The 13705-nt window shown below is 37.6% G+C and overlaps 1 protein-coding gene across 1 annotated transcript; it reads left to right on the forward strand.

Moving 5' to 3' along the window:
- Nucleotides 1-1487: 1487 nt before the first annotated feature.
- Nucleotides 1488-13652, forward strand: soat2 (sterol O-acyltransferase 2). Its single transcript, XM_026307923.1, has 16 exons — nt 1488-1625; nt 3310-3440; nt 3831-3889; nt 4077-4216; nt 4318-4371; nt 4522-4629; nt 6613-6895; nt 8223-8298; nt 9194-9278; nt 9579-9624; nt 9926-10055; nt 10569-10666; nt 11226-11324; nt 11517-11652; nt 12138-12283; nt 13472-13652. The coding sequence occupies exons 2-16, from the start codon at nt 3365-3367 to the stop codon at nt 13526-13528; spliced, it is 1593 nt and encodes a 530-aa protein (XP_026163708.1). The 5' UTR covers nt 1488-1625; nt 3310-3364; the 3' UTR covers nt 13529-13652.
- Nucleotides 13653-13705: the final 53 nt, after the last annotated feature.

Below are 13705 nucleotides of genomic sequence, written 5' to 3' on the forward strand. Positions count from 1 at the left end.
ATTCTGTAACTTAAATATTCTGAAATAAAACTTTGGCTGGAATGGTACAGGTTTAAAAAAAAAAAGAGGCAAAATGTTCATGTTTGTACAATTGTGCACTGGTTGGTTTGTTAAGTGTGTAATTTAGTGCATGCAGTACTCTCTTCTGTAGCTGCTGAGAAACAGCAGTTATCTCATAAAAAGCCCTTTCAATAAAGAATCACATGTGTACATAACAGAATTATACTGTCTTATTACTTGACTACCTTAAAAACATCCATCCATCCATTATCAATACCTGCTTATTGTTATTTAGGATCACCGGGATCTGCTGGAGCCCATCTCAGCACGTTTCCTGTGAAAGGCAGGGGTACACCCTTAAAAACATGTTTTCCAATTCAATATGATTAATGAAGTATGACAGTAAACTCAAATGCTATATGCTAGTAGGCTGATAAAGAACCAAGAGAGTAAATGCAGCTGCAAACATAAGTGCAACAGTATCAACAATTTCAGCTAAAAAAAAAAAAATCTCAGGGTAAATCAGAAGCAAAAACACTAAAATATATGATGTTACCTTTACTTATAAAGTCTTAGGAAACAATGTTCTAAGTTTCTAATCTAATCTTTGTGCAGCAACTCCTTCACTATTTTTCCTGTGCATTCCTCTGTGGTTGTACACAACCACTGCACTATGCGTTCAGCCAAAACAAATCAGTTAGTTGGGCAACTGATCTCCTCAGGTGCTTGGTGATCTTGGGCATAAGATACCAAATATTTGGCAATTTGTTTGGCATTGCTAAAAACAAACATTTTTGATTTACCAAATCACTTAGCATGGTTTCGTGGAACAGTTTATCTAAATGTGTCAAACACTGTATCTGACTGCAGAACAGTGACCTTTGCCATCATTCTGGTGATCCAGTTTCACGGGACTAAACAAGGTCTCGCTCTCAAAGCAATGGCCCGATGTAAACATGCATCATTTTTATGAGTCACAAGCCGACAAATACATTTTACCCTGCAAAGTTATTCTTAAAGATCCTCTCTGGACATGATTTGAAACATACTCTGATTTGAATAAACATCCATATCTTGCAGTCTCAAAATGGTCTATTCCCAGTGCACTGGAGGTTTCAGGTCCAAATAAGAGGGACTTTTTTAAAAAAAAAAGAAGAAAAAATCCATTTTTTTTTTGGTTTGTTTTAGTCTTGACTCTAACTCAGCATTTTTATAAAACACTTCACCTAGTTGGCTGACGAGCTTTATTTACATACATTTCCAAATACACATGTAGCAAGTGCATACAAATCTATAATAAAAAAAACATGCTATGTATACAATTTTAGTAACGCTGTATCTCCCTGAATAGATAAGATTTTAAAACAAACTCCACTCATCCTCTGCATGACTTCATGCTTCCAGCAGAGTAAGTGAGGTGGGGTTGGACAGCAGAGGACCCTGTCCTGCCCAGGGCCAGGAGCCAAAAGGGCAAAGTGCAAAGGATAGGACCCAGATCATAAGACCTGTCACTACAAGCACACACTTACTACAAGCACACTCAAACAACTCTCTCAGCAGGAATCAACTGAAACAGTGCATCTCCCCCTGTGGACCACTGACTGACAGCGAGGCTAGACACCTGTGTGAGTACAAATCTGACACTGACAAAATATTTCTGGAAGTCATGTCTGTGCAACACATTTGTGTCTGACATCTCTCACTTTTAGGACTCAAGTTTTGCGGTTTCTGCCACCTGTGATTTTGTACAAAATACAGAGTGAATTCTGAAAATTCTTACCTAAATGTCTGTTTGTTCAGTTAATCTAGTCATTTAAAATACTAATACTTCCTTTAATGCATATTTTAATACAGTAATAATATAATATTGTAATAACTCAATATAAATGATCAATTGTATTATACTACAAAATTGGCTTTTTTCTCACCATTTATAAATCACTCATCTAAAAATACCTGGGTGAAAATTGAAATGTGAGCTCAAATGTTTCTTTTATTCCGCTTTACTACAGATCCTTTTATCAGTCAATCATCAGGTTAGCTCAAAGTGATCATAATGAACAAACTATGGCAGGAAGTTCAAGGGAAATAGTTTAAAGAAAGTGAGGCTATCATCAACTCTATTAGTTGTTGAAACCTGATATACAATATTTCAGTTTTAAGCCTGCTCACTTTCTTTGGAACAAGGTAACCTTGGCGCTGTACAGTGAGCGCAGTTTGCTAATGTAGCAGAAATATGTACGGCAGAATGAATGAGTTTTTTTGAAAAATGTCTAAATATGGATTTTCTGTCACTTTTAAATGCCAATCATAAAACTGAGCTATAAACTCCGATTCAAAAGTGAGATGGTTTTCTAGTAGAGCAAATAACGTTTACAAAATCAACTGAAACTAAAGCCTGTGTTTTGAGTATTGTCAGCTGAGAGGAAAGTCAGTCTGCCAGTGTTTCCTTAGACATGACCGAGCACGATCACTCACCTTCACCATACCTCAAACATTAGTCTATGTTGAATTGTTGCGCAAGGGTTTGCTCAATATGTTGTTCTTTCTCTTTCTTTCCCATTACATAGCCACATAATGCATAATCTGAATATCTGCACAAAGTTTATTTGCTATATTGACATTTCTCCTGGGCAGTAATCAAACAGTGTGGATTAGAAAATTAGGTCACTTGGAATCTGTCACCTCTCTGTTTAACACAGTCTCTCCAACAGCCTTCTGTGCATCTTATCTATTTAGCTTGTGAACTTTACACCCGGGTACAGGGAGACTGGCTTCGCCATTTGTTTACATTGTTTATTTTGGCCTACAGTGACTGGTGATAGAACTCTCTCTTGTGGAAAACCACTGGAGGTAACTGCCGTCCAACCACAGTGCAGTCTGAGATTCAGATGAGAATGCTCACCTCCATGGCACTGAGGCTCATCAGGAATATTAATTCTTCTTAGCATGAGGCAACCTGCCAGCAATAAGCCTGTCAACCAGTTTAATCTCACAATTTATAGTTGAAGATGCTCTGCTCTACATAATCAAACCTCAAATGATAAATTCAGTGAATCACATAGGGTAAAAGGTGAGGAAAAGATTGTCTGCACTGCCCTCTGAAGGTTTTAAACATAAACCTTCCTGTTCAAAAGGATAAATACTTAGTCAGATTTGTATAGTATAGGGTTACTTCACATTACAACCAGGAATTGAATATGTATCCAAAGCACCGTGAGGTCTTCCTATCTTTATTTTACTAACAAACAACATGCAAAGTGAAGCATTAGTGTGTGTGACACTAACCTGTAACTTTAATATGCATAGGACTGAGTCCCAAAAAAGGAAATCCTGTAGGTAGTGTTCCAGTCCAGTGGTAACCATGACAACTACGGAGCCACCGAATGGACCACAGCACCGAAACATCAAGGCCCACCAGTCAGAGCTCTCTAATTGTGGTATTTACATAATTACATATGCTGCTGATGTATGCATAGAAAATCTTCTGTGTTTCGAGATATGCTGTTTTGTGTCATTTTGTTTAGAAGCAACTGCATAATTTTTTTTTTTTTTTTTTTAGCCAGTTGTTTGTGTAACATATTTCAAATTCTAATGTGTTTGTGCTGAAACGGTTATATCAAGTATCAAACATTCATAGACTTAAACTATTTGAGAACCACAAACTAGATTTCATGCTGTCCTAGTTGAAAATGTGTGTGAATCCCCTACTATGCATAGATTATAAAGTGATCTATAAAGTGAATTCCTATTTCATTTCAGTAGTACATTGGTCATGATTGGTGTGGGCTGATGAACAATTTCAGAAACTTGTGTTCTTCTTTCTGCAGTTGGGAGTCATAATATTGTGCAAGAAGAGGATCTCAGACAGTGGCAGAAACATGCACAGGTGTCCCTTAATTCCCAGCCAATATCTTAACTCAGCCATGTCTGTGTTGGCCATTTGAAAAAACAAAATACAAATGATGAAACAGAAATACAGCTATTTAAAAGTGTGCAAAAAATGGGATGTAATATGTAAAATACTCCATATCTTGGTTGAAGGAAACAAAAAAAATTCTTGCATCCTTTCATAGAAAGTGAAGATAAAAGTCCTGCAGCAGGTCCAGGATCAGCTCAGTGATATCCTCGACAAATCTCTGACTGAATCCATCCAGTCTTTCATGCACATTCAGCCAACAGTCAATGGAAAGACTACAACAAAGCCCTCATACAGGTGAGGAGAAGCAGGAGGTAATTTCCAGCAGTGCACATGATTATTTAGATTCTGTGTTTATCATATCATTGACCATCTGCGTTTTTCCTAATGTGTTTTAGATCTCAGAAAATGAAAAATGGCAAAGTGTTCATGGACAGGCCATCACTGTTGGAGTATGTATCAAAGATTAAAAGTCACTTCCTGATCTTGTGAATGAAATTAATACTAATAAACAAAGTAATCCTGCACACCAAATATCCATTTACAGACAAGATAATGGCATTATTTTTACATTCCTGCCTCTGTGTCCTCCTCTTCATCAGTGAACTGTTTGAAATCAGCCACATCAGGACCATCTACCACATGTTCATAGCTGTTCTCCTCATTTTCTGTCTGAGCACGCTCGCTGTCGACTACATCGACCAGGGCAGGTGTGTGATGTGCATGCCTCTTTGTTTGTATGGGTCCCGAATTTTATGAGCCTGAACCAAATCTAATAGGAAGTCAATTATGCTAAAGCCTTTAAAAACTTCTTATTCACTTCTTATCTTCTTTTCCCTACTCACTATCCCCCTTTCCCTACCTCTCTGCTTGTCTGGCAGCCAAAAGATAGAGCAATCAATCCCTGTGAGTATTTCTGCTGTTGCTTTGGGCATCACAGTAATGATTTCCCTTTTGCAGACACATGGTTATGAGGGCAATTCTTGTTTCTCACTGGAACAAATAGTCAGCATCCTCAGTTAATAGTGCTTTTAATATGGGTAAATAGGTTAAATAAAAAATCAAAATATTACACTTGCAATTGTTTGCTGATGTTTGAATAAGTGCTGACAACCTGCAACAAGACGGTATATTAAAGCTGCTATTATCATTAACCCGAGGGGCGTTTTTTTTTTTTTTTTAGATGGGAGAGAGCATTGAGGGAAATATTTAAAAAATGTATATATTGCCTGCACATTTATTAGAGACATTCATGTTATTGTATCATTAAAATGGCCATTCAAAACCAAGCAACAACAATTGCGGCATGAGGCTATAGCCAGTGCGGAAGTGACCGCCGCTAGTAGCTGGCTCCAATAGATTCCCATTCAAAAATCATTGAATTAAATAGAAATGACATGAAATACTCTGTTATTGTTTTCTTTTTTTTTTAATTTCTGGAAGGCAGTGTGGGCTCAGACACTTTTTAATAAGCACACTGGTGGTGATTTTGGATGTTATTGTTCCATTAATAAGATTTTTAGGGTCCATATAAGCCGTTCATAGCTGTCTTGTGGCCACTACCAGCTGGCTGTGACTCCAAACCTTACAATCCTATTGGACTTTCGAGCTTCTATTTATACAATAAACAGTAATTTTACCAGACAGACAGCTCTATTGTGGTTTCGGTTATGGAATACCTTCAAAGACTGTGGCCATTCAATATTTCATTCCATTTACAGTGTCTTTACTGGATTAACTACTGTTTCTGCTCTCTAGCAGAGTTTAGCTAAATTAGTTAATGTCAGCATTAAGTTGTTGTATGTTGGTATGTACAATACATGAATTTGTATTATAGGTGGGGTAGGTGATTTTTTTCCAGAAGCATGTTTTGTTACGTTTCTTGAATTTCTCTTCTCCTCCCAATGGCAATGAATAAATTAAATGCAGTGACAAGATACAGAAATACAAAGTCATGTGGCAGGGCAAAAAATAGTCCGGCCAATTGGTTTATTTGGCCCAAACAAAACCATTGGATGAATGACCTGCTTTTCAACCTACTTCCCACTTGTGTACAATCTGCCCTTGCAATCAATGCACAAGCCAAATATCTCCCTCAAGGAAAGTTTGGTAGCTAGCCAGAAAGCTAGTTTTACACCCTATGCTGTTAGAAGGTCCTGGTTCTTGCTTCTGATGGAAAAGATAGCACTTGATTGCAAGCTGTAAGTCTGTTTATCAAACCAGCACCAATAGCACTACAGATGTGCCGTACCCCCCACCCCCCAGTGGGAAAGATTGTGTTTATTGGAACACATCTCAACATGGGTGCAAATGCAAACCAGCAGGTTAAATCACGCCTTACTATGTTCAAAGCCTACTTAAAACTAAAACAGACCACCCAAATGGCCTGCTTTTTTTCACTGGCAGCCAGTCATTTTTAGATTTTTGCAGCTTTTTGCCTGGATTTTTAGGTTATTTGTATCATTCGTCAGTGGGATTAGTATCTTACTGCATCTAACTGCACACTATCTACATATACTGTGTACTATATATATGTATGTGTGTGTGTGTGTATGTATATATATATATATATATATATATATATATATATATATATGTCTATACTTACTTATTTTATGCATAGACTAATTAACATAATCGACAGTTACATACTTTCCTCAGCTTACCACTTTCATTTTCCTCCTAAATCTCAGGTTGGTCTTGGAGTTTGACCTGCTTTTCTTTGCCTTCGGGAAGGCGGGGACGGTGACCTGGGCCTGGATTGTGATGTTTGTGTACACGCTGCTTGTTCCCTACTACACTGTGCTGTTTTGGGGTTACTTGTACCACAGCAGTCGCCCCAAGTTGGTGTTTTCCCTGGGGACAGTGTTGATCTTGTCTGCCATACAGACGTGTGTTCTGGGAGTGTTCCCGATCTACGTCGTGATAGAAAACCAGCTGCCTCCAGCCTCACGGTTCATTGTGGTCCTAGAGCAGGTCAGTTTGTGTCATTTAAATGTACAGGTATACACAATATGTTGTCAATATTATCTGCCAGTTTTTATTTCAAACTAATTCACACTTGCAGTTTAGACGTTTCTTGAAAAACATTGTTAAACACCATGTGACAGCCGTGGCTTTTGCAACACCTTGAATCCATTAGCAACACCACTTAATGAGACTGTTTTTGGAGTACAGAATAGTGCTGCTCAGCAAGATGGGACAAATCAGCTGGTGGCCAGGCAGATGCGTCAGAAAGCCAATGACACTCAGCTTGAATCACACAGTTAACAATGAACAGCTGACATCAGTACTTCAGTGCTCTGCCTGAACTAACACAAAGCCTTATTTGTGACCAAATGCAAATAACACTTCAGCCAAAAATACTCTCTGCACTATATCAGTCAGAATTTCACACAATTAGAGTTGGTTCTTTCCAGTTCAAGCAGCTTTTTCATAGAAAACTAAGGTTATTCAGAGCTTTAAAGATTGTTTACGGGTCAGAAGAGTATGACATTTATTTTAATGAATGATTTAATAACTCATGTAAAGTAATATAATTAAAATATATGCAATATGAATCATAAAAATCCAATCAACTAAGGTCTATTGGGAATAAACTGTGCTAGAATGGGCCTGTGCTTTAGATAGCATTATATTCATTGGTAATCCAAATTATAAATGTAGCCCTTCCTTGCCATCAGCAGGGAACACAGTGATAAGAAAAGCCTGCTGGCCAGAGATGGGAAGCTTCCAGCTGGAAAAGCCACCACAAAAGACAGCATATCTTACAGTAGCCAACATTTCCAACATCACAGACGCATACTTTAATATCTACTCATCCCAAAACCCATCTTGGTGCTAAGAGCAAATTCTTCTGCTTCCACATTTTGGGAAACCTAGTCTTGAGTCCTTATCCTCATCTGATCTGGGTCCTATGTGTGTGTTTGTTATGAAGCTATTCATTTTGATGCATAAACACATGTTTTTAATTTTCTAAATTGCCCAAGAAGAGGATGGTAGTTCCCTGCAGTATGCAGATTGATGACACATCAAGTTTTATTATAAAATAAACCAGTTGTCCAACTGTGCTTCTCTCTGCTCTGCCATACTGTTCAGTTTCCTTCTGCTGTGCTTCCTCCTGACTAATTACAGAAGGGAACACTCAAATCAATCACATATCATTAAGTTAATGTGTACAAACTCAGAAACATTAACACATCAGACACCTAATCCACTCTTGCATTAAAGACAGACAATGCAGAAGCAATTATTACTGATGTATTGTCTCACCTTATGTAACACCTATATCAATTATTCTCAGATTCGATTCCTGATGAAAAGCTACTCATTCATAAGAGAAACTGCTCCTGTTATAATGAAGGCTACACCAAAGAAAGGTACCGTAATGTATTGTATTGTGTTCTATTACATTGCATTGTAGTGTAGTGTATGACAGGTGTTTTTACTCCTTAGGCACATCATTACTCACAGCGACACTACTAGACACTGAAGAAAAATGACTTAAACTGAGCTCAGTAGGTTACCAGCTAATGATTCATGATGACAATAAAACTAACAACGAATTCACCCACTTGTAATTAATAATTCTCAAAATGTGCAGCCTCAGAAGATCCTATTGTAAAAGTCTGTTGGTGCAGTATAAAGTTAAGGCACGTGAAAGTGATTCTCCCTCGATATGTGAAACTAATAGTAATAAAATGTGACCACTTATTTACTTGACTAAACTGTCTGTATAGTTCTGAATAAAATAGTAACTGATATGAAATAGCTTTAAGCATGTGTCCGCAGCCTCGCTGAATGGGGTTGTGATATGAAACTGAAAATAAGCTTCTTGTTCAACACAAATTTGTATGCGTTTATTCACAAAGCAGCAGAAGCTTTAAATGCCATTAATCAGTAAAAAGCAAAACGGAAGTGCAGCAAATAACTCAGGTAACTAGATTGAAGGCTTAAGGGCAGACAATTTGGCATAATGATTTAAGGATTTTGCGATAAACCCACTGTCATTTTATTTTAAAGACAGCCATTTGTTTGCAGGGTCCTACATTGAGGCACGGTAAAGCTGTAGAATTCACAAATGGGAGTGTTAATGGATGGTATTATGCCAAACAATGAAGCAAGAAAATTAAATGACAAGCTTATGTCTGAAGCACAACACTTAAATTAGCTATTTTCTGTTATAAATTCCTGTTATAAATAATTCCAGGCAATCCATAACTCAGACTCTTCTAGTCTGATGAGTATATTTACTGGATTATATTTGCTTTTTAGGAGAAGGTCCAAGGTTCCCAACATTTTCCAGTTATCTGTACTTCCTCTTCTGTCCAACTCTGATTTACAGGGAATCATATCCTCGGTAAGACATTCTGTATTATCCATTTGCCTTGTGTATTTGCCTTTATTATATTTATTGAAATCATGTAAGTAGGCCTACATAGGATAAGTGAATATCATATCATGAAACATATTAACCAAGGATCTTTTAAAAGTAGAAATGGTTTAAAGCACTGCTTGATATTAAAGGCAGTCAGTTTGGATTTTGTAATCCCAAATTTGGTGGAAAAAAAACTACTTCATATGAAAGCCAATGTCATCAAGTACTACAGTATCACATTATTAATTTCTGAGGTACTGACCTCCTGTCTTTTCTTTGCAGAAATTCCCACATAAGATGGAAATATGTTGGTGTTACTCTTGGAATGGTAAGTCTAAATTTTTTTAGCAATCTGCTGTCTTTTGTGTTGACATCTTCTCATTTTTGTACTTGTTTGGAATGTGTGACACAAAATGCAAAAAAAAAAACGATTGTAGAGTTAGTGTCATAGAAAATAGAAGTAGTAGTGTGATAATGTGATGCAGTCGTAAATGATGGTTTTAGCTTTAATCTTTATGTCTTAGTTCACTATCTTCAATTTTCTAGTTCTAAAGGATGCTCTGGTTTGTGTTTTACTTGCATACATATAAATGTAATGTTTTTGCAAGATTAAAAGGGTCTGTTTGTAGATCTTGGGATGCTTGTTTTATGGCTACTTCATCCTGGTGCGCCTTTGTGCGCCTGTCTTCAGACCTGAGACTAACCAGCCTTTTACTAAACGGACAATGGTTCTGGCTGTATTCCATTCAATATTACCAGGTACTTTTCACCGGCCAAAAAACTCACACACACACACACACACACACACACACACACACACACACACACACACACACACACACACACACACACACACACACACCTCTACACTTGAGTTTTTCCAAGCAGTATTAGAAAGACATCATATGGAAAACAAATATATAGATTAATCTATTAATCTGTGACTTCACTTACTCTAGGCTTACAACCTCTATTATCTCCTGTAGGAGTCAGCACAGGTTAATATATAACTTATAGTGTAAATGCAGGAAAGGAGTCTTTGGTGGTTTTAGGTCAGTGATAAGATTAAATATGATGATATGCAATCAGATACAGGTAATGAAAGACTGGCATGTTTATTACTGTCTTTAAGTGAATCGTTTTTTGAGTAAGTGCTGATATAAAAGCATCAGTGTTAAGTTACAGTTCTTATGAGAATAAGCCTGGGAGCAATGCCCAGAAGAAAAGTGTTCTTCATAATCCCTTCCCTCTCCCTCTCCCTCTCTGTCTTAGGTATAATGCTGCTACTCTTGTGTTTCTTCGCCTTCTTGCACTGCTGGCTCAACCTCTTTGGGGAGCTGCTGCGTTTTGCTGACAGAATGTTCTATAAGGTGTGTGGTATGGTTGAAAATGGCAGTAGGGTGGCCTGATGGTCCCAGTTTAACAGTTTAACTTTTCCGTCATTACATTCTGCTTACCAAACATTGACATAGGTTCTGCATGAAAATACCCGGTGCCTCTCTTTTCCCCTTAAAATTTGTCTTTCCTATGACTAAAGTGTTCCTGGGTGTGATTAAATTCAAAAGGACTGATTTAAGTGTGAAAATAATGACATGGGGGACCATTTCCAACCAGGTGGTGATGTGAGACAGAGTTTTACGGATGGCAGCTATTTCTTTGTGAAGAACAGATGGCATTAATGACTTTCCAGAATCTGGTTGTTACTTTGAGGAAACATTGACTACTTCTGTCACTGAGTCCAAACAGTTTATTTGGAAGGACAACATGTCATCACCGAATTCATTAACAGGAAATACCATTATGCATATTTGGCTTTCTCAGTAGTGTCACTTAAAAAATTCAATATGAATTATTTTTCACGTTTTTTTTTCAGATCACAGAATTGATGGGATCCTTTACTTCTGATTTTATTGTCTGTTGTTTTTCCAGGATTGGTGGAACTCTACATCCTTTGCAAACTACTATCGTACCTGGAATGTAGTGGTTCATGACTGGCTGTATTACTACGGATACAGAGACTTCCTCTGGGTGAGCAGAGTGCCAATACACAAAAACTATAAATTTAATACACAAAAAAATAAATAGCAAATAAATCAAATATAATGTCCCATCCTGTAATATAACACTCATCCTGTAATTCTAATGACTTCCGCAATGAACCACTCTGACCTCTCAACTCTGAGCCCAACCCTCTCCCTGTTCCGTTTCTGATCCCCACAGCTGTCGAAAAGGAAATTTCGAACAGCTGCCATGCTGTCTGTGTTCATCGTCTCTGCTGTTGTCCATGAGTACGCCTTGACCATGGGCTTCGGCTTCTTCTATCCCGTCATGTTCTGCCTCTTCACAGTCTTCGGAGGTGAGGGACAGACCGCAGTGATATAAACAGAAATTGTTGTTACTTGGTTGGAGTTGGCTGTTATATAACAATCCCAAAGCCTGTCAAAATAAAGGAAAAAAGGAAAAGTACAAAATGGAAAAATATTTTATGTCTTCGTCTTTACCACTGTTAAAGTTAAAACACTTTCCCTGGGTGGACTATCCATAGCTTGTTAAAAATATGTAAATGTCTCCATCTGCAGTAGCTGCAATCTGGACTGTGCTTTCAACACTTCAGAATTAAAATCTATAAATATTCATTTTTACAGACATTTAGTAGCTGTTTTCAGAGTAAGAAGCTCATATTTAAAGAAAGTACACTTGTGCAATGTGTCTGTATTTTATGTTGCTGTTTTTCTCTGCTGTTCCCCACTAATGCCTCACATTTTACAGCCTTAACACAAACAAGCTGTTAACTAGAGCTCAGTATCAACAATAACATTCCTTCATGTCATCCTGTTTTAGTGGTGTTCAATTTTACCATGAACGACAAGCGTCAGAGCCCTGTGTTCAACGTTATCATGTGGGCATGTCTCTTCCTGGGCCAGGGCGTCCAGGTGTGTCTGTATTGCCAAGAGTGGTACGCCCAGATTCACTGCCCACGGACAGAGGTATGATCTTCACTTACATGTAAACAGCTAGAAAAAGCAATTCCATAATCAGACTTGTTGCTGTTCACTTCATTTCTTCATTATGTTGTTTTAAGGATAACTTTACTTTTTATGACACAAGATCCTTTTATTGTAGAATTATGCTTCAACCCAGATGAAACTAATCTTCTGCAGCTTCGTTTGGACAGATTTATTATAGTGTCTAAAGGCATAAGCAGCTTCTCCACTGGTTTGTATTTAACCTCAGTGGAAAAACTGCCACAGAGTGGGGAAAGTATTTCTGAAGTTGTACTTGACTGAAAAAACTGTCCTTTAGGTAAAAAGAGCTTCAGCTACTGTATACAAACCAATACCATGTTGCAGATTTTAAATGAAAGAATGAGCTGTTTGTAGTACTCCGCACTACAATGACATCATTAGAATGTACTTTGACCCTAGTTTCTGGAGTACTTAAACAGAAAATAGTCCAGCAGTTTAACATGAAATACAAATTACAATAAGACTACACAAAACAAGACTAAACATATTGTTATATACTGTATGACTAGATTACATGACATGGCGTTTGAATAGTCAGGGTTAGGATTAGGTGGCACAGATGCCAGATGAATCTGACAAAACCCTTTTACTCTTTCATCATCTTGGCTTTGTCATCTGTTCTGAACTGTGATCATTCATGAGTATCTTACTACACAGACTACATGGACACGTGTAGACACATACAAAGTACAAAAACTTGTTAAAGTGAACCATTTTACACATGCAAGCCGATGTAGCAGAGCCATGTGTACTGAGTAACAGACAGCTGTGTAACCCTGACGTGTACTTAACCCTTAAAAAGCCTTAGACGAACCCACAGGCATTTGATGAAGTCACAGATGTGAAGGATTTGTGTGACAGATGGACACAGATGTACTTAACATACTTACTCTAGTATGAACTACTGCATCTCTGTGTATCCCCAGCTAAGGCATCCTCTACAGCCCTGCAGCATCATTCACACACCTAATGACTTAACACAGATAACTGCTGTCTAAAAATAGAAAGTCAGCACAATGAGATTATTAAGTGATGATAAATGGATGTTAAAGCATACAGATGAATGTATAAAAGGATTACAAATGATACTATTAGTAGTATAAGAAAGAGCTATGCTCTCTGAGTGCCAATTCTTCTTGTTCTTAATAGAATAGTTTCTGGGAGCTAGTGACACCACGATCCTGGTCCTGCAGCTATAAGATATGAAGCTGCCTTTCTCCTGGGCTTGGAGCCATAAATGATGAAAGCTTGAAGATAATGATGACATGATGGACTAAACACAGATGAAAACGAGGAAGGTAAATGGCAAAGACATGTAAATATATAAGGTTTTTTTGGTTTTGTTGTGTGTTTACATCTCTTTGGTATTGGCTATTCTGCTGT

This window comes from Mastacembelus armatus, chromosome 5, assembly GCF_900324485.2.
Source record: "Mastacembelus armatus chromosome 5, fMasArm1.2, whole genome shotgun sequence".
Classification (NCBI taxonomy): Eukaryota; Metazoa; Chordata; class Actinopteri; order Synbranchiformes; family Mastacembelidae; genus Mastacembelus; species Mastacembelus armatus.